Here is a 27,087-nt window from a genome sequence, read left to right as displayed (position 1 = left end):
TTCCTGGTATCCTTTTTTTGCTTTCAGTCACTGAGGAAATAATTTCAATAAGAGGTGTAAAAGCAGCAGCAGAGTATTTGAAGTTTCAGATGCTGCCATACTTTATTTATTTATTTATTTATTTTTGAGACAGAGTCTCGCTCTGTTGCCCAGGCTAGAGTGCAGTAGCGTGATATTGGCTCACTGCAACCTCTGCCTCCTGGGTTCAAGTGATTCTCCTGCCTCAGCCTCCTGAGTAGCTGGGATTACAGGTGTGTGCCACCATGCCTGGCTAATTTTTGTATTTTTAGTAGAGACAGGGTTTCACTATGCTGGCCAGCCTGGTCTCAAACTCCTGACCTCGTGATCCACCCACCCCAGCCTCCCAGTGTGCTGGGATTACAGGCATGAACCACTGAGCCTGGCCGCCATACTTTATTTTTAAGCAATATTCCCAAACCATCAAATATTACCTAATCTTGTAATCCATTAAACATACATTTATTTGTTCATACAGAACAGAGTGTCTGCCATATAGTAGGCCCAATGCAAAGTAGTGAGGATACAGAAATGAAAGACACTCTTTTGCTAGTGTCTTGCACTGAATCCCTCTAAAGAGCAGGTGTTACAGGGAATAGGGCTTCTTAGTACAAGAGAGAGAAACAAAAGCAGTTAGGCCATTGGCTGCATTTGATTGCTTCTGGCAACTCTCTGGAGGCTGATAGCTCCTAGATTAGAATGCCAAGGCAGAAAAAGTGGATGAGAAGCCTTTTCCGTTGAGTCTCTGACATGGTGTTTGCACAGTGTGAATGATGGAATATGTCAGAGAAATGATCATTTTGGATCATTTTGCTGGAATGAAGGCAGTGAAGGTTAAATGTTCCAAAGTCTTTAAGTTTAAATTGTTCATGACATAGTATTGTGATGTTAACTGTTAGTGATAGCCAAAACTTGTTTCTGACCTGTCAGAACTAGTTTAAAAGATTTTTATGAATGCTTTCTGCATCTGATTTTTTAGTAATCATACTTTTGCTTTAACTTCTTGAGGCTCTTTATAATTGGGTGCCTTGGAATCAGGTAATCATAAACTAATGTTGACTAATATAGGTATTTGAGCCATGCAAAGGGCTGGGCTGTGGAGTATGATCCTTTGCCTCCTTTTTGTGCCACTAAGTCTTCTAGATGAGTTTCTTATTAATAATTTTAAATGAAATCCTATGTTTTTTAAAATAAATTAGGAGGCTTTTACGTGACTGGATATCTTTGGAAGGTTAGGAAAATTCTGAACTGTAGGTACATGCAGTAATTTCACTTCTTTTGTTTCTAGTTTAGTGTATTAATCTGTTCTCGCACTACTATAAAGAAATACCTGAAACTGGGTAATTTATAAAGAAAAGAGGTTTAACTGGCTCATGTTTTTGCAAGCTGTACAGGAAGCATGGCTTGCGGGAACCTCGGGAAACTTTCAGTCATGTCAGAAGCAGAAGCAGGCATGTCTTACATGGCCAGAACAGGAGGAGGAGAGCAGCGGGGCGGGGGGTGCTACACACTTTTAAACAACCATATCTCCTGAGAACTCACTCACTATCACAAAAACAGCAAGAGGAAATCTGCCCCCATGATTCAATCACCTCCCTGCAGTTCCCTCCTCCAACATTGGAGATTACAATTCGACATGAGATTTGGGCAGGGACACAAATCCAAACCATATCACTTAAATTGGCAGAATGCAAACAAACTATGGTAAGAGTCTTAAGAAAGTAAACAGGCAATTAAGAAAATTACTTTGTGAAAGCAAGCCAGAGCCTAAGAAAACTGTCCACAGCCTGCCATGTTGAAGATTCCACTAGTTTCCTCCAGCCATGCAGATAAAGGAATGTCAGCCAGACCCAGAGACAAGTTAGGTATTTGTTCAGTCCCAATAAATGATGCCACTTGTAGCCTCAGAGCTCAATTATTTTGACATTCCAACCTACTCTTTCTGTTTCCTTCTTAGCTCCCTTGCCTCAGCTCCTATGACAGCTACTGCAGCAATCAAGTAGCCGCCAAAGCTCTGCTAGACCACAAAAAGCAAGATCACCGAGTCCAGGATTTCCTACAGCGATGTTTAGAATCCCCCTTTAGCCGCAAACTAGATCTCTGGAATTTCCTCGATATTCCAAGAAGCCGTCTGGTAAAATACCCTCTGCTTCTCCGAGAAATCTTGAGGCACACACCAAATGATAATCCAGATCAGCAGCACTTGGAAGAAGCTGTAAGTTTGTCTGTTTCCTTCTTTCTCTTCTTGTTATTTCCACCATAATGGCTGGTGGATTGGGTCAGCGGGTGAATGGAAGAGTCCTTGGGTACTTAGTACTCAGGAATCTTGGGTTCCAGGCCTGGCACTGCCATCGTCCATGTTTTGATTTTACAAGTCACTTCTCCTCTCTCTGCCTCAGTTTCCTAAACTGTAAAATGCAGTGTTTACATGAAACACACTGTAAGGTCCCTTAGGCAGTAAAATTCTTGGTTTTACATAGGTGACTCTAATCTGGTGTTACAGTTGCTGACTGAGGGACAAGACCGTTGTGTAGATTTTAAATTTTGTTTGGTTATAAAGTAATGAGTTGCCTTTTAGCCTAGCCCCAAAGCTCATTTATGAAGTGGACATCCATTTAAGATCTGGCTCCCTTTGGCCCCCGATTACAGTGGGTTGCCTTGTCAAACCTCCTGCTCATTAGTGGGATCCTCACTCAGCAAATGGTTATTGAGTACGGGCTGGACATGATGGCTCATGCCTGTAATCCCAGCACTTTGGGAGGCTGAGGTGAGCAGATCACTTGAGGCCAGGAGTTCAAGACCAGCCTGGCCAAAAAAGCAAAACCCTGTCTCTACTAAAAGTACAAAAAAAATTACTGGGCGAGGTGGCATACGCCTGTAATCCCAGCTACTCAGGAGGGTGAGGCACAAGAATCGCTTGAGCCTGGGAGGTAGAGGTTGCAGTGAGCTGAGATCATGCCACTGCAACTCCAGCCTAGGTAATAGAGTGAGACTGTTTAAATAAAAAATAAAAAAATAAAAAAATAAAAAAATAAAAAAAAAAAGATTATTGAGTGTGGGCTGAGTAATCTGGGAAATACATATTTTTCCCTAGCAGCAATAGGAGACGAGGAAAAATGGGGTGCCTATCACGAGAATGTTGTAAACTGTGAGCATTCCACCCAGAAAGCGCCATTCTGGTTGAAGTACTCTGCATGGTAGAGATGGCAGATGGCAGGCCATGGGGAGCGGGTGGCCTGAGCAAAGATATAAAGAAATGACAGGACAGGTCGTGCCTGGGGAATATCATAGATCAGTTGGCCTGGGGTTAGGGGTCCTCTGAGAAAACAGCAGGAGAGAAGACAGAGGATATGGGTTCAGATCTGGTTATAGAGGTTTTTAAATATTTAAGAGATTTTTCCTTTGTCATGCAATTAATTGAAGTTTGTTTTTGTTTGTTGGTTGGTTTCTAAGTAGCTAGGATTCAGGATTCAAATCCCAGCTCCATCATTTACAAGCTATGTAACCTTGGACACATACTCTTGGTAGAATGGGGAACTGAGGAGGAAGAGACTGGTGATAAGGATGCAAGTTCGGAGGATGCTGTCCGGGTGTGAAAACCTGATCAAGGAGGTGGCAGTGGGGGATAGAGGCTAACAGATCATTCAAAGGGCTCATTTTCTGATGTAATCTGGGACAATAATAGAAGGAGGATATGCATAAGTAATTTGAAAATCAGAAGCCTTGAACCTGCTGAGCAAACAGCCTATTTCCTCCCAGATAGGAGTTTCATAATAAGTAGTAGTAACAACAATCATGGTAATAATTGCTGGCATTGTATACCTAGTAAATCAACTTTATGTAATTTGCCTCATAGGTTATGTATCTCATTTAACCCTCACAACAGCCTAGGAGATAGCTGTTCTTATTAGGGCCATTTTCCAGATGAGGCTTGGAGGGGTTAAATAGCTCGCCCGGGTCCACAGCCAGCAATTGATGCAGTTGATGTTCAAACCCTGTCAGTGTAGACTCCAAATCCTGTGCCCTTCTACTTCTTTATGATTCTATACCTTGATGCGGGAAGCCTGCCCACCACTTTCTGTTGCCTTTATAATTGCAGAGAGCTGTCTGGTCACCAGCCTCACCGGTGCAGAACTGGGCTGGGTGCCTCCAGGTAGAATAGAAAAGAATAATAAAGGACCCTCTTCTGATTCATGAGGTATTCAGTGTATCTGGTAGGCCCAACACATAGAGATCAGGCCTGCAGTCCAGCACAGATCAGGGACGCAGGCACTGGGTTGAGGCCCATCTCACTTCATCATGTCTGTTTTTTTATTACTGGGAAGAGTGCGATAGAGTTGCCTCCTCTCCATATTTCATCCCAGCAAGTGTGTGGTCTGCAGGAATAAAAACAACAGGGAGCATGAGCTACTCAAAATCATGACTTTTTTGAAGCATGGGAGCCTTTTCTGAGTTACTGTAAAGATTTTTTTTTTAATATGGAGCATGAAAGAATACTGTTCTGTTTTTTTAAAAAAAAATACCCAGTGAGCTAAAGTTTGAATTTAAAAACAGATAAGAATGTGATTGTGTGTAATATAAAATGATGTGCTAGTAACCAGTTTCCCTAGTGCATAAAGTATGAAGCCATTTTCAAAAGTTGACTCTGCACCTGGTTATTCAGGCAGATCTGTGCATGAAACATGGTATACCTGCATTTGAAAATGTCTGCAGAGCAAGTCTTCCAAATGCCTACTCACACAGTATACGCACAGGATTTTTTTCCCCCTCTTTACAAAATCCTCGTAGCATTACCCCAGATGAACAGAATTATTTAGCCCTGTACTCTTGGGTGCATTATGAATGTCTGATAAACATAAAACCCATAGCACCAATATAGCTTGACAAATATCCCCTGAATAAATTTCCCATCAATGAAAGGGGAAAAATCAGAGAGTGCTAAGTAAATTGCTTCCGTTCCAAGGGAGTTGATTGCATTCAGACCTATGATTAGATCTAAAAAGAGGTCTTGCCTTTAATGTAGTGCCTAAACTACCACATCTTTATTAGAATTTCTTAATAATGCTTTGAGGGTTGATAAAAAATTTTTCCCAAAAGAGAACTTCTTAAAATAGGAGTTTGGATATTCAGATATTCCAGAGAACTTGGTCATTTAATGTTTTAAATTCTAAGGATTTTTCTGCCAGAAAATGATCCTGCAGAGCATCCCTTCCCCCTACCCACCACTATTTCTCAACTCCTAAAAAAAAAAAAATCGCTGGCCGGGCGCGGTGGCTCAAGCCTGTAATCCCAGCACTTTGGGAGGCCGAGATGGGCGGATCACGAGGTCAGGAGATCGAGACCATCCTGGCTAACACGGTGAAACCCCGTCTCTACTAAGAAATACAAAAAATAGCCGGGCGAGGTGGCAGCGCCTGTAGTCCCAGCTACTCGGGAGGCTGAGGCCGGAGAATGGCGTGAACCCGGGAGGCGGAGCTTGCAGTGAGCTGAGATCCGGCCACTGCACTCCAGCCTGGGCTACAGAGCGAGACTCCGTCTCAAAAAAAAAAAAAAAAAAAAAAAAAAAAAAAAAAAAAAATCGCTGAAATAAGTGGGAAAACAGTCCTGCTTTTGATGCAACAGCCATGAAGACTGCTATTCTTGGTTCATGGCAGGAGCCAATGAGTATCATGGCACAAGGAACCAGACAGTCAGGGCTTTCACAGTCCACTTTGAGGATGATGAGTCCAGCACGTGTGCACTTAATCTCTGTACTGTTACCAGGTATCTCTCATCATCTCCCTTTACCAGTCCCTTCCTTCAGTTTGAACCCAGTGAGAGATGCAACAATAAATTTAATTTAAATGCACAACTACTGTGACTGTTGTCTGGCTAATGGCAGCCTGCTGTATGTAACTTTATGCCTCCCTGAAATTCTGCAAAATAAATCTCTCTCAAGAACCAATGCAGAGGCCAGGAGCAGTGGCTCACGCTTGTAATCCCAGCACTTTGGGAGGCCAAGGCGGGCGGATCACCTGAGGTCAGGAGTTCAAGACCAGCCTGACCAACATGGAGAAGCCCCGTCTCTACTAAAAATACAAAATTAGCCTGGCATGGTGGTGCATGCCTGTAATCCCAGCTATTCAGGAGGCTGAGACAGGCGAATTACTTGAACCCAGGAGGCGGAGGTTGCAGTGAGCAAGATTGTGCCATTGCACTCCAGCCTGGGCAACAAGAGCGAAACTCAGTCTCCAGAAAAAAAGAACCAATGCAGAGAAATAAAACCCTCATGATATTCAGGTAGACAGAAATACAAAACATTATTTTTAATAAATGAAAGCAGACCCACAGTTACTATTATAAATGTATACATAGAACATGGAATGAGAACACTGATTGTTTCCATTGTTTTGTCTCTGTTTTTGAAACACCAGCAAAAGAAGCAGTATTTGAAACTAATCATAGCTGCATAAGGAACCGCCATGGCATTTGAGTTTATTAATCTTCATGTGATATGCCAGCTGTTCAGTTCCTGAGTTAAATTAGGAAATGAACACATATTTATGACTATAGTGCATCTTCTTTCTGGTTTCCTGGATACTTGCAGGCAACTCAGAAAATTGACTCAAGTGCTGATTAATTCCAGCTGTCCAGGTACACCTGGTAACAATTAACTGGTAAGTCACAGCGACTAATGCTGAGGTCTTTAATAGTAAGGAAAAAGCATGGATTTCACTACATATTGTAAAATATGGAAAGGTAAAAGGATAAAGTAGACATAACACAGTTGCTCAGATACCTCCCATTTGTTTTCAGCTTCTTGAAGGCAGGAATCCTCTCATTTCTGTGAATGGTACCACTTAGTCTAACATGGAACAGGTTCTCAGTAAACATTAAATTAATTTGAAGGATGAGTCATGGCTTTAGTATAGTTTGTGAAATTATTTTGTCTTGAAAGTAACAGTGAAAATCAGTCATTTTTGAAAACCAAGAAAGGAAAAAAGAAACTAAGAAAGTATACCAAAGTGTTCTGCTATTTATTGTTTTATGTTAATAAAGCTCAAATTACTTTTACAGAATTTATATTTAATATTAGATTGATGTCAAAGGCCAAAAAGCTTCTTCTGTAACACTAAAGAGCCTATATTTTTTAAAATAAGGATTTTTTTTTTTAATCAAAGTAGTGAGTGCTACCACCACAATTTGAGAAATAGAGAAAAGAATAAAGAAATCTTTGAAACTTTTGGCCAGGCGCGGTGGCTCATGCCTGTAATCCCAGCACTTTGGGAGGCCAAGGCAGGCGGATCATGTGGTCAGGAGTTTGAGACCAGCCTGGCCAACATGGCGAAAGCCCGTCTCTACTAAAAATACAAAATTTAGCTGGGTGTGGTGGCAGGTGCTTGTAGTCCCAGCTACTCAGGAGGCTGAGGCAGGAGTATCGCTTGAATCCAGGAAGCAAAGGTTGCAGTGAGTCAAGATCGTGCCATTGCACTCCAGCCTGGGTGAAAAGAGCAAGACTCTGTCTCAAAAGAAAAAAAAAAAAGAAAGAAAAGATATTTGAAACTCTTAATAGCTACAGAGAATGTACAGATTATGGTGTCTCCATACATTCACCAAACTTCAGCTGAAAGCTGTAAGATCTTCTGTCAAACTTGTGTAGAAGTACAAAAGTTATAACTGAGTAACAGTTTTTACCCAGTTGCTTTTGGCAGACAATATCATTTTACTGGCATATGAAAAAATAATCACTTGGCCAGACGCAGTGGCTCATGCCTGTAATCCTAGCACTTTGGGAGGCCAAGGCAGGCAGATCACTTGAGTCCAGGAGTCAGAGACCAGCCTAGGCAACATAGCAAAACCCCATCTCCATGAAACATGCAAAACTTAGCCAGGCATGGTGGCATACACCTGTGGTCCCAGCTATCAGGAGGCTGAGGTGGGAGGATCACTTGGGCCCAAGAGGCAGGGGTTGCAGTGAGCTGAGATGGCGCCACTGCACTCCAGCCTGGGCGACAGAATGAGACCCTGTCTCAATGAAAGAAAAAAAGAAAAATAATTACTTAACAATCCTAGATAGAATTTATTACTATTTTAAGACATGATAACTTCTGACTGAGCAAAGGCCTCTTTTGGAACCTTGCTTTTCAGAGATTGACTTTTCTTTTAAGTAAATGTGACGAAGAAGAAACCTTATCAACATTTTCCATCTGTTAAGTACTTTTCAGTTACCACCACAAGAACGATGGGACTGTAGGTCTTTTCACTTTTAGGGGACAGAGAATCCTGCTAAGGAAATCATTGTTCTGCCTCTGATTGGTGTCATGGAGTTTTTTATTTTTTTGAGACAGGGAGTCTTGCTCTGTCGCCCAGGCTCTAGTGCGGTGGCGTGATCTCGGCTCACTGCAACGTCTGCCTCCCAGGTTCAAGCGATTTTCACACCTCAGCCTCCCAAGTAGCTGGAATTACAGGTGGGCACCACCTCGCCTGGCTAATTGTTTTTTGTATTTTTAGTAGAGACAGCATTCACTATGTTGGCCAGGCTGGTGTGGAACTCCTGACCTCAAGTGATCTGCCTGCCCTGGCTTCCCAAAGTGCTGGGATCAGAGGCATGAGCCACCGCGCCTGGCCTGGTGTCATTAGGTTTTGCTCAACTAATTTCTCATCCCTTTTCTAGCGTTTTATAACATTTAGATATATTCATATGACAGAATGGCCAACACATCAGAATAAATATCCACTGACCACATCTCAGGCGGTACTCTTGTTTTTGTATTGACAACATTGCATCCACCATCACTTTGGAATCTTCTGCCCAAACTTACTCACTCACATGTGCTCTAGACCCTGGGTGTGAGTGTATTTATACAGACTATCCCCATCATTATACTGGTGTCTTTTTTCCCATTATTTTTTCTCTGTTCTTTATAAATGTTTATATTATATCATTGAAAAAGATATCCAGGCCAGGCGCGGTGGCTCACACTTGTAATCCCAGCACCTTGGAAGGCAGAGGTGGGTGGATCACTTGAATTCAGGAGTTCGAGACCAGCCTGGGCAACATGGTGAAACCCATCTCTACTAAAAATACAAAAATTGGCCAGGCGCGGTGGCTCGTGCTTGTAATCCCAGCACTTTGGGAGGCCAAGGCGGGCGGATCACAAGGTCAAGAGATCGAGACCACCCTGGTCAACATGGTGAAACCCTGTCTCTACAAAAAATACAAAAAATTAGCTGGGCGTGATGGTGCTTGTAGTCCCAGCTACTTCAGGAGGTTGAGTCAGGAGAATCACTTGAACCCAGGAAGCGGAGGTTGCAGTGACCTGAGATCGCGCCACTGCACTCCAGCCTGGCGACAGAGTGAGACTCTGTCTCAAAACAAACAAAAAATACAAAAATTAGTTGGACGTTGTGGCAGACACCTGTAATCCTAGCTACTTGGGAGGCTGAGGCAGAAGAATCGCTTGAACCTGGGAGGCCGAGGTTGCAGTGAGCCAAGATTGTGCTATCTCACTCCAGCCTGGGCAACAAGAGGGAAACTCCATATCAGAAAAAAAAAAAAAAAAAAAAAAAAGATATTCAAACCATTTGTTCAAACCCAGTTTGCAAATATTGTTCGTACATTGGATTGAGTACATATAGAGAGACATTGAAGCTATTAATTGTGTCACATCCTCAAAGACAGTCCCTCTTTTGGACTCTTACATTCTGCTTTATTTTCTCTCCTTAGCCAATTTTTTTATATGGCTACATTTTCAACATTGTGAGCACGTTTTAAGAAATGTGCAGCCTGGAGCTCAATAGGTATCCCTTCCTCCCAGATAAAATTATTCATCAATATTAGTTTTATGTATAATATAAATATCTTTATATGTGTACAAATAAATGTGTGTGTATGTGTACAGATGGATGGATAGATGCAGTATACTAAAAGTATTTATGTTTTTTTTTCTCTTTTTCCCAAAGTAGCAACTTAGATAACAGAATTAGATCCAGGTGTGTCCTGGTGTCCTTCTAGGCTGAACCCCTAAGACTTGGTGGGAATGGTTTGCTGCTTTCCTCCATACTTAATTTTCCTCTTTGTTTCCATAGATAAATATCATTCAGGGAATTGTGGCAGAAATCAACACCAAGACTGGCGAATCTGAATGCCGCTATTATAAAGAGCGGCTTCTTTACTTGGAAGAAGGCCAGAAAGACTCCCTGATCGACAGCTCTCGAGTCTTGTGTTGTCATGGTGAACTGAAGAACAATCGGGGCGTGGTAAGTAGTTACTCCCTTTAAGCAGTCTCATCCTCCTCCCCTATCCCTAATTCATTTGATGTGGAGCCTCCTCTTACAATTTCTTCCCTATCTAGGGTCATGTTCTTTTTTTTTAAGATGGAGTCTTGCTTTGTCACCCAGGCTGGCTCACTGCAACCTATGCCTTCCCAGGTTCAAGCAATTCTCGTGCCTTGGCCTCCCAAGTAGCTGGAACTGCAGGCGCGCACCACCACGCCCGGCTAATTTTTGTACTTTTTTAGTAGAGACAGGGTTTCACCATATTGGGCCAGGGTGGTCTCAAACTCCTGAGCTCAAGTGATCCGCCTGCCTTGGCCTCTCAAAGTGCTGGAATTACAGGCTTGAGCCACCATACCTGTCATTCATTCTTTCAAACAAAAATTGCTTTTCCAGTGTCATTTATGTCACAGGACCATATGTGTATATGTATATATATATTCATTCATATTTTGTAATTCATATTTTGTAATTCCAATATTCAGAAAGAATTTTGGAAACCAACATAGGGTTGCCAGCTATTTATTTTGTCTGATCATGACTTTGAAAAACAAATGCAGAATAGTTAACATCTCTCACTTTGATTTAAGAAAATAAAGGATGATCTTAATAAGATGTTAGAAGGATTTAATCTCAGAAAAACAGTCTTCAGTTGAATGCATTTAACTTCTTTATTGTGGATTGGGGCCCATCCACAGTCTGGCATTTTGAAACCAGTTTTTTAAAAATAACCTATCTTCTATTGGTTGCATATTTAGCTTTGACCTATAGATACCCATTTCCTGGCTTTTATTCCCAAGTGGATACCAATGGTTCCTCTTCTGCTATCATAGCAACTGTGCATATGTCCCTTAGAGCACTTAATATAGTGAGTTGCAATTCTCCATTTGTCTGTCAGTATATTCCATTATACCATGTTATTTTGGTGGGGGGACTGTGTTTTGTCAACCTTAGAATCTATTATGGGGACCTGGCACATACTGGGTACTCAATGAATGAATGCTTATTTAAAGAGAAAGATGAATTTGAATTATATGAGAGTTCAAAATTCATTTAGCTCACCAAGCTATGTGTATGTATAGCCAGTAGAAATTGTGTGTGTGAGTGTGTTTAAATTTCTGTGTTGAGATAACCATTGGGAGAGAGACTCTGCATTTTGATTGTATTTCGTCTTCAGTATCTAGCCAACCCTTAGAATGAAAGCCAAAACTAGATTGAAGGGTTCTTAATAAAGTTTTGATAATTCAAGGGACATCCGTTTAGCCTAGACTGAGCAGACATGGAAATATTACTTGAAATCAGTAAATATATGTTATAACCCATTATCAGGGATGCTGTGGATCCAGCCAGTACATGGTACAGTGCGGGTAATGAGGCCTATTAAGTCTGTTGCTTGAAGACGTGTGTCTGTGGGACTAGGGAGTTACTGATTGCTAGAAAGCTGCATTGTTTCTTGCTTATTTTCAGAAAGCACCTGTGGACTTCTAGTATCTGACACCAAGCTCCTTGAACGTTCTTTCTAGGAAGCCCAGTGAGAAATAGGAAAATGTACTGCTCCACAGGGTGTAAGCCTATTATCTTTCTATACATCAGTCAAGGACTGAGAACTCTCTGGTTAGATGTGCCTAGGGCATAAAGATAAACTCTAGTTTTTATTGCAGGCAGATAGATGTTTGAGAACAAAGATAGTTGGGGTGGGAGGCTTGTGGGGTTTTTTTCCCCCAGTAGAGTTGTAAAAGTCATTGTGAATGGCTGGGCTCACGCCTGTAATCCCAGCACTTTTGGGAGGCTGAGGCAGGCAGATCATGAGGTCAGGAGATCGAGACACCATCCTGGCTAACACGGTGAAACCCTGTCTCTACTAAAAAATACAAAAAAAAATTAGCCGGACGCGGTGGCGGGCGCCTGTAGTCCTAGCTACTCGGGAGGCTAAGGCAGGGGAATGGCATGAACCCAGGAGGCGGAGTTTGCAGTGAGCCGAGTTCGTGCCACTGCACTCTAGCCTGGGTGACAGAGCAAGACCCCATCTCAAAAAAAAAAAAAAAAAGTCACTGTGAATAAAGTCTTGGGTCAGAAAAAAAGCACAGTAGTTTGAGGGCAGGAAGGAGTTGAGACCAATAAGAGAAATTATCAGTGAACATTCATAAATGACTTTTTTGCTTGTTTGCTTGCTTGTTTGTTTTTTGAGACAGAGTCTTGCTCTGTTGCCCAGGATAGAGTGCAGTGGCACGATCCTGGCTCACTGCAACCTCCACCTCCCGGGTTCAAGCAGTTCTCGTGCCTCAGCCTCCCGAGTAGCTGGGATTACAGGCACCCACCACCATGCTTGGCTAATTTTTGCATTTTTAGTAGAGATGGAGTTTCACCATGTTGGCCAGGCTGTTCTTGAATTCCTGACCTCAAGTGATCCATCCACCTCGGCCTCCCAAAGTGCTGGGATTACAGGAGTGAGCCACCGTGCCCACCTGAGTTGTATTTTTAAAAGGTTGCCCAGACAGTCTCAGCCCACCTTGGCTAGAAAATTGATAGAAGTAGAAACAGTGTAAAAATCTGATTATTCCAAATACTGTACATTAAAACAATCCCCAAAAGAAAATTCTTAACACATTATTTCCACAACTACCACACCAAAAAGCCTTTAACTTGGTTTTGTGCTTTATCCTGTTTTTCAGTCTTCTTAAATATACATTTTATTCCCTCTAGCCAAGATTTGGTTGGGTTTTGTTTCTGTGTTTGTGTGTGTTTGGGAGGTAGTAGGGATAGGGGTGGGAGACGTATGGGTTTCTTTTTTCCCAAATTTAAAATGATCTAATAATATTGAGTGTGCTTCCACTATCCCAAGTCAAAATTCTAATCCAAAGTTTTTAATTCAGTTCCCATTTTTGTTTTAGATCCAGGGGGTATATGTGCAGGTTTGTTACAAGAATATACTGCATGGTGCTGAGAATGGGCTTCTATTGATCCCATCACCCAGATAGTGAACATAGTACTCGATAGGAAGTTTCAGCCCTTGCCCCTCTCACTCCCTCTTGCCTTTTAGAGTCCCCAGTGTCTGTTGTTCCTATCTTTATGTCCATGCGAACCCAAGTGAGAACCTCTCCTCTTCTGGTCTCTTCCCTTTAAGACCGCTGGATTGACATTCCCAAGTATTTCCACCAGAAAGCTAGAACCTAGTTGCAAAGTTGTGGATATTTTCACTTCAGTTCCTAAGCATTTCCAAACTGTGAGAAGAGTCTGGCACTTAGCATTGAATGGAGCAAATTTACCCCAACTCCACCAAGCACACCTGCTTTCATAATGGGGCCTAAAACAAGCCTTCATTTTTGCAGTTTCCTTTTTGCCCACATCACACACATCAGTTGTCAACTTTTTTCTTCAGAGAACCAAGGTTCTGATGAACTTAACTGAGAAGGAAAATGTGGATTTTTTTTTTTTTGAGACAGAATTTGCTCTTGTCTCTCAGGCTGGAATACAATGGCCCGATCTCAGCTCACTGCAACCTCTACCTCCTGGGTTCAAGCAATTCTCCTGCCTTAGCCTCCTGAGTAGCTGGGATTATAGGCACCCGCCACTGCACCCGGCTAATTTTTGTATTTTTAGTAGAGATGGGGTTTCACCATGTTGGCCAGGCTGGTCTTGAACTCCTGACCTCAGGTGATCCACCCACCTCGGCCTCCCAAAGTGCTGGGATTAGAGGCGTGAGCCACCACACCCGGCCTGATGATCTTTCTTTGTGGCTGTGTCAGCATACTCTGGTTCCCTCAGGAATGAGCAGTCTTCTGATTTGGAGTTCCTGGATAAAGCTGATAATGACTCTGTGGTTGAAGGAACAAGTGTTTTTTATGGGTTTGGAAAGCAAAGATTAATATTAGCTTTGATATACCAGTCTCATTTTTTATAGACTATTTGTAATTTTGATGTTTTAGAATTTTTTTTTTTTTTCGGAGACAGTCTCGCTCTGTCACCTGGGCTGAAGTGCAGTGGTGTGATCTCAGCTCACTGCAACCTCTGCCTCCTGGGTTCCAACGATTCTTCTGCCTCAGCCTCCTGAGTAGCTGGAATTACAGGCGCCCCCACCCCCCCAACCTCGCCTGGCTAGTTTTTGTATTTTTTGTATTTTTTAAATTTTTTTAGATGGAGTCTTGCACTGTCGCCCAGGCTGGAGTGCAGGCATGAGCCACGGCGCCCGGCCTAGTTTTTGTATTTTTAATAGAGATGGGGTTTCACCATATTGGCCAGGCTGGTCTCGAACTCCTAACCTCAAGTGATCCGCCCACCTCAGCCTCCCAAAGTGCTAGAATTACAGGTGTGAGCCACCACATCTGGCCTGCTTACTTAGAATTATATTGAGTAATAAAACCAAAGCCAAGAGAGTGCTAACTTTTTTTCCCTTCATTACCCTCTTGATTCTATTTCCCTTTCTCGTTTTTTTCTTATAGGAGCTGGGGCAGATATGTCTGTACAAGTTGTGAATTGCAATATGAATAGGGCCCCCAAAGTTGGCAACCCTGGCTGCAGGTATCTGTAGGCAGAAGGGCTTTCTCCACTGAGTCCCTAGGGAGGTGCTTCTACAGGAAGGGCAGTGGACATATCTGGAAGTACCTGCATCATGCCCAACTTTGGTTCTCCTGAAGGTAGATTTGAACCTAGGAGTTCATAATCCAGTGTGAACCTGGTACCTGGGGACCTCTCTATCCACAGAGGTCCACATATCAACCACTCATTACATTATTGCTTAGTGAAAGCCTGTGGATTTTTTTCTTCTAGAAACTGCATGTTTTCCTGTTCCAAGAAGTGCTTGTGATCACTCGAGCCGTCACCCACAATGAGCAGCTTTGCTACCAGCTGTACCGTCAGCCAATCCCCGTGAAGGACCTCCTGCTGGAAGACCTCCAGGACGGAGAAGTGAGGCTGGGTGGCTCCCTGCGAGGGGCATTCAGCAACAACGAGAGAAGTATGGATAGCAGTCGGGGTTGACATGTTGAACGTTTTTGGCTGTGGTAGTTTGGAGGGAGTGGGCAGCTGGTGGAAAGAGAAAAGCCAGTCTTGAAGTCAAACTGCATTTGAATGCTGTCTCATCACTTCCTGATTATGTACTTTGTTTGGCCCCTGTGATTCTCAGTTTCTCATCTCCAAAATGGAAATGCATACTTACCTCCTTCATAAGATTGTTATAAGGATTTAGTAAGATACTCCAAGTGAACCTATCTGCACATCGTTAGTGCTCCTTAAGTTCTCTTTCTCTGTCTTTTTCCATTGGATAAAAACATGCTTAAAACCAGATAGTCCCTACGTGGATACCATTTGCATTATGGTGGGTTTTGCAGTTGAACTGGTAGACTTGTCCCTACAGAGACATAAGAATGGTCAACTGGAATGTGGGTTCATCTGTAACATTACTCAGTGGGCCTAATTTAAGACTTCATAAACGAATTAATTAAAAGAAGCCAAGATAGCAATATCTATCGAGTATCTAACATGATACTCAGTGAAACAAGCAGGTAACTTCCTTCCCCTATGGAGCTTGCATTGTGATGGAGGAGAAAGATGATAAGCAAATGAATACTTTAAGTGTTGTTAAGAAAACTTAAAACCCAGTAAGGGAATAGGAAGGGATAGCAATAGGAGGTCTGTTTTATTTGTATTTATGTATTTTTTTGAGACAGAGTCTTACTCTGTTACCCAGGCTGGTGTGTGGTGGCGTGATCTCAGCTCACTGCACCCTCTTCCTCCTGGGTTCAAGCAATTCTTGGGGCTCACCCTCCCAAGTAACTGGGAATACAGGCGCGGGCCACCACACCTGGCTATTTTTTGTATTTTCAGTAGAGACGAGGTTTTGCCATGTTGGCGAGGCTGGTCTCGAACTCCTGGCCCCAAGTGATCCACCCACCTCAGCCTCCCAAAGTGCTGGGATTACAGGCCCCCAGGCCCCGCCTGGAGGTCTGTTTTAAATGAAATAAGGAGTACTTCTTTGAGAAAGTAACCTTTGAGCTTCCTGGGTTAACACAGGCATCATACTGTCAAAGTAATTAGTATGTACTGCCTTCTACCTACTGATCAATCCCTCTACCCTAGGAGTAGGAGTAGTAGAAATAAGAGCTTATGTTTCTTGAGTATTGACTATGTGCCAGGCATTTTATAAGCATTTACATGTATTACATTTATTCCTCATAACAACCATATAAAGTAGGTTCTTGTTTTCTTCATTTTACAAGTTAGGAACTAAGATACAGAGGATTTAAGGTACTTGCCCAAGATCAAAGGGTGGAGCCTAAATTTGAAGGACAGAGATTAGCTTCTAGCCGAAGATGGCTAGCAGTAAAACATTTTGGCCTCCTCTCCCTCTGTTCCTTAGCCTCTAAGCCATTGGAAGTAGTGGTGGTTCCCAGTCTACTGGCTGCAGGGTTAGTGCAAAGGGACAGACTGCAGATGTTTCTGTGAACCAAGCATTGCATGTGGCACACAAGGCCCATTAAATGTCCATTATATTGTTGTTATTAAATAGGCCAGGCATGGTGGTTTACACCTGTAACCCCATCTTTTTGGGAGGCTGAGGTGGGTGGATCACCTGAGGTCAGGAGTTCGAGACCAGCCTGACCAACATTGCAAAACCCTGTCTCTACTAAAAAAATACAAAAATTAGCCAGGCGTGGTGGTGTGTGCCTGTAATCCCAGCTACTTGGGAGGCTGAGACCGGAGAATCACTTGAACCCAGGAAGCAGAGGTTGCAGTGAGCGAAGATTGTGCCACTGTACTCCAGAGCAAGACTCTGTCTCAAAAAAAAAAAAAAAAAAAAAAAAAAAGATTAAATAAAATGTCTTCCATATTGTGGACTACCATTTCTTTTAAATGCAGATAGCTCCTGTTGAGGTAATTAAAATGTAATTTCATTTGACAATGAAACCAAGTTTGTCTACATATATCTTCTCCATCATTGAATACTAAGTGTATAGATACTCTCGTGGAGAAACATGGGCATGTTTTAATATTAAAAAGAGCCTCTTAAACTGAAAAAAAGCTCTAGCTTGGTCTACTTGTTGAAATTACAGATTATGAAACCCACTTTTAGATCTACTGAATCAGAATCTCTCAAAAAGGGCCTGGGGATTTATTTTTATTTTTACTTCTTGAGAAAAGGTGTCACTATATTGCTCAGGCTGATCTCAAACTCCTGGACTCAAGCAGCGCTCCCACTTCAGTCTCCTGAGGGCATCTGTCTTTTTCACAAGCTCTCACCCCAAGGGATTTTGTTATGCAGCCAGATTTGGTCACCAGTACTCTGGGCTCCCCTAAATCACTTAACTTTGTTGTTCCAAGATGATCTCCACCTGCTGGTTTCTGAGAGCAATGAGGGCAGCTGAATGCTAGACCTGTGTCAACCCCAACTCCCTGATGGTGGCTGCAGGGTGGAGCTGAGCCATGTCCCGGTTCAGTGGGAAACGTTTTGTTATCAGCAACACCTGCCATGGATTCTGGGGTTTAGTGTCACTATGTGTGTTCTCTTTGGCCTGAGGAAGGATCTGTCCATTGACTTCGTTTTTCATGTGTTTTTCCCTTCTAGTTAAAAACTTCTTCAGAGTCAGTTTCAAAAATGGATCCCAAAGTCAGACCCACTCGCTACAAGCCAATGACACCTTCAACAAACAGCAGTGGCTTAATTGTATTCGTCAAGCCAAAGAAACAGTTTTATGTGCTGCCGGGCAAGCTGGGGTGCTTGACTCCGAGGGATCATTCCTAAATCCCACCACTGGGAGCAGAGAGCTACAGGGAGAAACAAAACTTGAACAGATGGACCAATCGGACAGTGAGTCAGACTGTAGTATGGACACAAGTGAGGTCAGCCTCGACTGTGAGCACATGGAACAGACAGACTCTTCCTGTGGGAACAGCAGGCATGGTGAAAGCAACGTCTGACAGAAGCATGCGCATTTCGGAAAGCAGGCCTGCGTCTTACCTGTACAGTATTTGCATTCCGCAGATGGAACGGTTTGGAGAAGCACTTTTTCATACTTTTGTGAAAATATACATGTTGACCCAGTCTCTTGTATCTGTACCTTTGTCCCTAGTACTGTAACTGCCAATCTGTCTGTGTAAGCTGGAATCTGTGGCAACTATTACCCTGTGTTGTATTTCACAAGTGTCTGGATGGATGGAGAGGTACTCAAACAAGTTACTTTCAATTGTCCTGCTGGATTTAAAAAAAAATAGAAAAAGAATCTCGAAACTACTGTTTTACATAGATTGCTTGAAGAGTCCTTCCTCTTGTGCTTCTGTAGCACTTTCCCAGCTCTTAGATGTGGTAGCTGAAGGCACAGAATTTAGAGGGCCTTGTAAATAGGGCATGAGGAAGTCACCTGTGTATCGGGATGGTATTAGAGAGAGAATCAGGAAAGACCAACTCATGAAGTGAACTTGGTTTGATTTTATTCAACTAGAAAGCTTGAAAACATCCCTGGAGATTCTGAAGGCTTAATTTTGCAAAGGAGGACGCACTGTCTGAACCTTGCAACTTCATCCAGTGCAAGTTTGATGCAAGAATGTATTAGGACATAAAATAGAGGCTGACCTTAAAAAGGGCCAGGACAAAAGCAGCTGCCAGCTCTGAATCTTTAACTGAAATGCACATGGCACCAGGAGGTGTCTCTCATAGTTGGTTGCTAGCCTAAAACATCAGAATAGAACCCAAATGGCCTAGGAAAGCCTTCCAGGATAACAAGAAGGCCCTGTCTTCATTGTGTTTCATCTGCCTAGGCCTACTCATATTTTAGAGAATGAATGAAGCAACAAGGAAGAGAGACCATGACTTTATCGATGACACTGTTTATAGAAACACAGGAGAGGAAGAAGTTGGAATGAAAAGCACTTCGTCAGAACCTTGTGTGGGAGCCACTGAGAGAAAAGCAAGGCTGAGAAAGGCCAGAGCCTTGGGCTTTCCTGCTCTGCTTTTGGGTTATCAGTTTGCCATCTCTGGTTCTGTGCTATAATCAGAATTGTAATTATGTTCTCCAGAGGCCAATTTCATTAACTCTGATGAATTAGGATCAGCTAGCCAGATTAGTAACCTCTTTGTCCAGCCTTGATTTACAGTGCAGGGTAAAGTGCAGACCTTAAAAAAAGCGAAGTACCTAGAAGAGCTCCCTGCAAGTGTAAATATTAAGGATGACCTGTGCAAAATTATACCCACACCAGCACTAGTGGTAATTATTCTAAATTATTGCCAACAAGTTTTTCTTTAATCTTCTGTCTTTCAAGTTTACAGAAAAGAAAGTGCATTGATGTCATTTTATTATGTACATATATCATGTGCATTCAAAGAAGCTGTGTGACAGGATATATCAATATAAAAACAAGGTATATACTTTATTTTTTAAAAACAAGGATATTGTGGTCAATTTTACCCTATAAAACATATTTCTGTATTTATAGATCTTAAACATGGTGAATTTTTTCTATTACAAGTTTATTTAAAACTGCTTTGTTTCTCAAGTTGTTATTGATACAGCAAGTGAACCTGCTGCAGACAGAAGCAGAGGAAAGCCAAGAACAGCCTTTTAATGGTGAAGAAAAGAATGAATGATTCTTTGTAGGAGCCATCAGCCACTTTTAGGAGCCATCAGCCAGTGTGTTGGGAAGAGGTTTGTCAAGTGTTGGCCTATGGGAAGAAAGTCAATGAATGTTTTGATGAAATGAATGTTTTTGTATAATGGCCTTAAACTTTTCTGGAAATATTTCAAATAAATTACATTATTAAGTCATCCTCCATGTGTACAGTGTTTGTCCTACAAACAAAATACAGGTTTCAGCTGTGTTCCTGGGGAGGTTCTTTCTGAAATTTTTGTTTGTGGTTCCTGAATACAAACTTTAAAATAGGGTGCAGATTGATATAAATGCTTGTCTTTGATCTATCAAAACTTTCACAGAACTCGGTTTTTTTTTCTTTCTTTCTTTTGAAACAGGGTCTCACTCTGTTACCCAGGCTGGAGTGTGGTGGTGTGATCATAGCTCACTGCAACCTCAAATTCCTGGGCTTACGCAATCCTACCTCAGCCTCCCAAGTAACTGGGATTACAGGTGCACATCACCACATCTGGCTAATTTTTAAATTTTTTGTAAAGATTGAAGTCTTACTACGTTGCCCAGGCTGGTCCTGAACCCCCTGGCCTCAAGTGATCCTTCTGCCACAACCTCCTAAAGTGTTGGGATTACAGGCATAATCCACTGAATCTGTACAATAACTCATAATTCTAAAATCTATTTTCTCAAGCATTCTCTTTTCATTCACTTATGTGTTCACTTTTAATAACTCTATCTGGAATCCATACTATGTATAAAGTGAAGTGATAAAGTCATAGGTGTTACAGAAAAGAAATGTTGAATCTCACTGCTAATATAGGTAACTGTTGAGGAACTTGAGGCTAAATAAAAGGCCAATTTCACTTTGAAATTCTTACTGGAATTTCAGTCTACTTTAATTAAAATGATTAGTACTCTTTCTAGACTGAACGCAGTGGCTACACCTCTAATCCTAGCAGTTTGGGAGGCCAAGCCAGGTGAATTGCTTGAGTCCAGGAGTTCAAGACCAGCCTAGGCAACATGGCAAGACCTCATCTCTACAAAAACACAAAAATTAGCCAGGCGTGGTGGCATGTGCCTATAGTCCCAGCTACTCAGGAGACTTGAGTCGGGAGGATCCCTTAAGCCCAGGAGGCAGAGGTTGCAGTGAGCTGTGATCACACTGTTGCACTCCAGCCTGGGTGACAGAGTGAGAACCTGTCTCAAAAAAAAAAAAAAAAAGATTAGTACTCTTTCCCACAATTAGTGGGGTTTTTTTTAGATGAAAAGGCTAAACATTTTTAAGCTGTTAGTAGCCAATTCTCAATAGCACATGGGCCCAATAAGGCTGGTAGGTAGTCTTATCTTTACAATAAGCTCTCACCATTTTCTTTAACATACTGTTACTTCCCAAATTTGGCAAGATATTCACATAAATAAATGTAAGTCCAAATTTTTTCCCAAACGCAAACTCGCTTCTCCTAATTCTCTTTTTCTTCCTCCTCCTCTTTTGTCTGTCCTCTTTTCTCACTGCTGCTTTGGCTATTCCCTCCGTTTTTTACTCCTATAATTGTACTGACTGTCAATGCTAAAGGATGTATCTTATATTAGAAAATGTTTGTACTGACGTTTTGTGGGTTAGTACAAATGAGTGAGGGCTAAATGGTTTTTCTTCAGTCAATTTTCAAGATGTTATTTCACACACAACTAGATGTAATCCTTGCAATCTACTAGATGTAATCTTTGCAGTCTAAATGAAAACCTATAAGCAATGAACAGAGCCAGAACTAGCAATTTTCTGTAAAATTAGAGCATGGTTTCAGCTTCTGGGTTGTGGTCACCGCCACTGACTGCTTTAGTTTCCATTCCCAGCACAATCTGCAGCAGCTAAGAACGCATAGCTCTTCATAACCACAGCCCTGTTTCAACGAAGACTGTGTGGCTGCAGGAAACTGCAACCCACCATTTTGGTGAAGAGGCTGTTTGACTTTCCATTTACATTCTGTGCATGTCCATTTTTTACTAATTCTCCCAAAGCCTGAGGACTCTTAAAGATTTGGTGAAGAGACTGGCCAGTTTCACTCAAGTCAGTTTCCCTCACCTGGCTCCCCTTGGCATTGAGGAGACAGACACTAAATACCGCCCCCCCCCCACCTTATTGACGCAGTTGATTCAATTAATTCACACTAACTTGTTTATTAACAGAATTCTAGAACTACACTATTGGAAGGGAAGAGGGTTCCCCAAGCCCAAACCTACCAATAGAAATCTGACGATCATCAAAATGTAAAACCTTGTCCACATGAGCACACAGTGAGAAAAGGTGACCATATTCACTGTACCTCAAAGGTGCTGAGGGAAACAAGTTGGAGAAAAAAAAAAATGCTCATGCCATCATATCTCCTTTCTCCAGATTTGGTTCATGTATCAGTCAGCTGCACAAACCTACCTAGTCAAAGCAGTTTTCAGTTGACCTGAGGGAATAACAAGGAATTAGAAGTCATGCACTGTATCTTTAAGAGCCAATCACTTAGCCTAGGAAACTGGACATGCATTCCAAAGCTTGTCCACATGCAAACATACCTAGGTATTAATGAACTGTGCTCTCATCTGTGAAAGGTTTGAAAATGACATCCTGCAAGTGTTTTATTCTCTGTTGCCAGGGACACTGGACCCCTCGAGCCCATTTAAAAGTGAGACTGTATGTGAAATCACTGTTTTAAAAAATACTAAGAGCTAGTAGTTTTCACTGTTATTTAATAATCACTTTTAAATTTGTACATGTTGCCCAGGCGTGGTGCCTTATGCCTGTAATCCCAGCACTTTGGGAGGCCGAGGAGGGCAGATCACTTGAGACCAGGAGTTGAATACCAGTTTGGCCAAAATGGTAAAACCACATCTCTACTAAAAATATGGAAATTAGCCTATCCTGGTGGCACGTGCCTGTAATCCCAGCTACTCAGGAGACTGAGACACGAGAATCACTTGAACCTGGGAGGTGGAGGTTGCAGTGAGCACAGATTGTGCCACTGCATTCCAGCCTGGGTAACACAATGAGTCTCAAAAAAAATTAAAAATAAATAAATAAAAATGGTACATATGAAATTTCTCAAAAGTGTGGCCTTGGCCTGAGTATTTTTCATTCATTGTACTGTATACCTGGGGATACTTTTCAATCCAGATAATTTGGAATTTTTTCTTGTATTTTTTTTTTTCTTATATATTTTCATTCCCACAATTTTCTATTTTCTCTTTCAGGAATTCCAGAGAGAGAGATGAACCTTCTGGATTTGATGCCTTAACTTCTGGATTGATTTTCAAATATTCTTAATCTCTTTATTCTTACTTTTTATTTATTTATATTTTGTTCAGCTCTCAAGGAGATTTCCTCACCTTTATCTTCAGATCCTTCTATTAATTTGAGGAGAGGGTTGCCATCACAGTTTTTTTTTTTTACTAAAAGTTTTTTCTTCTATCACTCTTTTTTTTTTTTTTTTTTTTTTTTTGAGACGGAGTCTCGCTCTGTCGCCCAGGCTGGAGTGCAGTGGCCGGATCTCAGCTCACTGCAAGCTCCGCCTCCTGGGTTCACGCCATTCTCCTGCCTCAGCCTCCCGAGTAGCTGGGACTACAGGCACCCGCCACCTCGCCCGGCTAGTTTTTTGTATTTTTTTTCAGTAGAGACGGAGTTTCACCGGGTTAGCCAGGATGGTCTCGATCTCCTGACCTCGTGATCCGGCCGTCTCGGCCTCCCAAAGTGCTGGGATTACAGGCTTGAGCCACCGCGCCCGGCCTCTTCTATCACTCTTTCTATACTTAAAGCACCCCTATTTTTATGTAACGAAGGCAGTGTCTTCTCTGAACTCTCAGAAGATGTCACAGTTCAGTTGAATTTTCCTTCATCTTTCATTGTTTATCTGGGGGTAATAATGGTAAGTAATACGATTTGGGGGAGGATTCAATGTGCCAATACATCCAAAGTACTTAGAATGGGCCAGGCGCAGTGGCTCACGCCTCTAATCCCAGCACTTTGGGAGGCCGAGGCGGGCAGATCAAGAGGTCAAGAGATTGAGACCATCCTGGCTGATGTGGTGAAACTCCGTTTCTACTTAAAATACAAAAAATTAGCTGGGCGCGCGTAGTCCCAGCTACTCAGGAGGCTGAGGCAGGAGAATCGCTTGAACCTGGGAGGTGGAGGTTGCGGTGAGCCGAGATCGCGCCACTGCACTCCAGCCTGGCAACACAACAAGACTCCGTCTCAACAAAAAAAAGTACTTACAATGGTGCTATGCCAGATATTTTTGTTTACTTCTCCAAAGCCACTATGCACCCTGATTCACTCTTCTGTGTGTACTTCATCATGGGCTCTCCTGCCTGACATTTCTGGTTTGGTTTGGCCCAGTGAAAATCCTCTCATGGTATCAGTGAGAGGGAGAAGAGTGAGTTTAGTGTATTCATTCCCCCAGCTCCCACCCGAAGGATTGCCTTGGGCTGGTTGCATCTCTTATCATCAGGTCACAGCTTCTCTCAAGGAGTCCTTTCTGAATTCCTGTAACCCTTCTAGCCTAGTATAGTAACAACTCCACTGTCACTAGCCCCAGGATATTGTATTGTCCCTACACACTGCCCAAACTTTGTGTATTGTCCCTTTATTAAAACCTCCTAATTTGAACATTATATTTGAATATGCTGCTGAGCCTCTAATAGATACTGCTTCCTGATATAGTAAACATTATATATGTCTACTATTGTCATTTATGTTATTCCACCATTTGCTTTCCATTTTCATATGTTGTGGTCCAAGGATAAACAGATCTTTGGAATCATCCAAGATCGGTTTTGTGTTTCTATTTTTGGCTATCATGATGGATTGTTTTCTGGGAAGATAAATGAAAGCGTATTTCAAAAACAAAGGCAAAACACTTTTTCAGGCATATGAAAGCTGAAAGAATTCATCACCAGCAGACCTCCAATACAAGAAATGTTCAATGGACTTTCTTTGAACAGAAACAGAATGATACTCTATGGACATGTGGATCCAAACAACAGAATGAAGAGCACTAAACATGCAACTATGTCGGAAAATAGGACAGGCTTTTTTATTTTTATTTTTTGAGACAGAGTCTCGCTCTGTTGCCCAGGCTGGAGTGCAGTGGCACAATCTCAGCTCACTGCAAGCTCTGCCTCCCGGGTTCATGCCATTCTCCTGCCTCAGCCTCCCGAGTAGCTGGGACTACAGGCCCGCCACCACGCCAGGCTAATTTTTTGTATTTTTAGTAGAGACGGGGTTTCACTGTGTTAGCCAGGATGGTCTCGATCTCCTGACCTCGTGATCCACCTGCCTCGTCCTCCGAAAGTGCTGGGATTACAAGCGTGAGCCACCGCGCCCGGGTGAGGCTTTTCTTATTATTTATTTATTTACTTTTTTTTTTTTCTTTTGAGACAGAGTCTCGTTCTTTCGCCCAGGCTGGAGTGCAGTGGCGCGATCTCGGCTCACTGTAAGCTCTGCCTCCCGAGTTCATGCCATTCTCCTGCCTCAGCCTCCCGAGTAGCTGGGACTACAGGCGCCCGCCACCACGCCAGACTAATTTTTTGTATTAGAGACGGGGTTTCACCGTGTAAGGCAGGATGGTCTTGATCTCCTGACCTCGTGATCCGCCCGCCTCGGCCTCCCAAAGTGCTGAGATTACAGGCGTGAGCCACGCCCGGCCTTTATTATTTAAACCTCTTTAAAAGTAATTAGTTCTAGGTCGGGCATGGTGGCTCATGCCTGTAATCCCAGCACTGTGGGAGGATCATTTGAGCCCAAGAGGCAGAGCTTGCAGTTAGCCAAAATCGAGCCACTTTACTTGCAGCCTGGGTGACAGAGCAAGACACTGTCTTTAAAAAAAAAAAAAAAAAAAGCCAGCCACAGTGACTCATGCCTGTAATCTCAGCACTTCAGGAGGCCAAGGCGGGCGGATCACCTGAGGTCAGGAGTTTTAAGACCAGCCTGGCCAATATAGTGAAACCCCGTCTCTACTAAAAATACAAAAATTAGCTGGGCATGATGGTGCATGCCTATAGTCCCAGCTACTTGGGAGGCTGAAGCATGAGGATCTCTTGAACCTGGGAGGCGAAGGTTGCATAGAGCCAAGACTGCACCTCCGCACTCCAGCCTGGGCAACACAGCAAGACTCCATCTCAAAAAAAAAAAAGTAATTAGTTATAGCCATGACGTAGTAACGGGGACCAGATTTGCCCTTGCAACTGAAATAAAAACAAAAAGATGAAAAAACCTATAAAGCTATAGCTTTGAAGACACTGGACATCAGGCAATGAAGGACAGTGACCCTAAGAGAAGAGATATTTAAATGAGGTGAGCCCTGCAATTGCTCCAACTTACAGTCTTGAAAGGGATTTCAGGACACAGCACAGGGAGGGTGTCCATTTGCATTGCTATAAAGGAATACCTAGCCTGGTTAATTTATGAAGAAAAGTTTATTTGACTCATGGTTCTGCAGGCTGTACATGAAGCATAGTGCTGGCCTCTGCTTCTGGTAAGGGCCTCAAGAAGCTTCCAATCATGACAGAAGGTGAAGGGCAGCCAGCGTGTCAGATGTCGAGAGAGAGTGAGAGAGCAAGAAGGAAGTTCCAGACTCTTAAACAACCAGATCTTGTGTGAACTCAGATAACTCATCACTGTCAGGAGGACACTAAGACATTCATGAGGAATCTGCCCTCATGGTTCAAACACCTCCCACTAGGCCCCACCTCCAACATTGGGGATTATAGTTCAACATGAGATTTGGAAGGGACAAACATCCAAAGTATATCAGAGGGGGATCCCAGGTAGAGTCCAGTGAACTTTCTGAGTGGAAGTGTTGGAACTGAGAGCTTAGGGAGACCAAGGCAGCTACAGTTTACAGAACAAAGAGGAGAGCACTCCATGGAGAGACAACCTCAGAGATCTGTAGAGAGTCCCCCTCAGGTATTAAGCAGAGCATTGAAAAGTGCATACATGTGAAGAAAATACCCAAGGCTGAGGGGAAATACCCTAAAAAAATTAGAACACACATAGTGCTTGGAATAGTGCCTATTCTCACAAATCAGACTAGAAGAATATCATAATTCACAAGACATTGGGTAAAGTACTCAGAAGGGTCTAGTTTCAGTAGTGGAGAATAATTAGTCCTAGAGTAAACACTGCTCTGGTCCAACCTAATAAATCTTAAAGACCAAATAGTATCAAATTGTTTCCAAGTAACCTAACTGCATCCTGGAGCA

The 27,087-nt window shown here is 42.5% G+C and overlaps 1 protein-coding gene across 10 annotated transcripts in view; it reads left to right on the top strand.

Moving 5' to 3' along the window:
* The window catches only part of ARHGEF3 (Rho guanine nucleotide exchange factor 3), a 339,677-nt gene extending 319,650 nt beyond the window's left edge, over positions 1–20,027 (top strand). For 8 of the 10 annotated variants that reach the window (XM_050781160.1, XM_050781165.1, XM_050781161.1 and 5 more), the window contains 4 exons: positions 1,976–2,233; positions 10,087–10,257; positions 15,040–15,226; positions 17,834–20,027. In XM_050781160.1, coding sequence (XP_050637117.1) covers positions 1,976–2,233; positions 10,087–10,257; positions 15,040–15,226; positions 17,834–18,186 — 969 coding nt within the window. In that variant the 3' untranslated portion in view covers positions 18,187–20,027. The remainder of the gene's footprint in view (positions 1–1,975; positions 2,234–10,086; positions 10,258–15,039; positions 15,227–17,833) is intronic. The other 2 variants (XM_050781169.1, XM_050781167.1) reach the window with 1 other exon arrangement.
* Positions 20,028–27,087: the final 7,060 nt, after the last annotated feature.

The sequence above is a fragment of the Macaca thibetana genome, chromosome 2 (genome assembly GCF_024542745.1).
Source record: "Macaca thibetana thibetana isolate TM-01 chromosome 2, ASM2454274v1, whole genome shotgun sequence".
Taxonomy (NCBI): Eukaryota; Metazoa; Chordata; class Mammalia; order Primates; family Cercopithecidae; genus Macaca; species Macaca thibetana.
The sequence above is the reverse complement of the archived record's forward strand: the minus strand, read 5'-3'. Positions and strand labels throughout refer to the sequence as shown.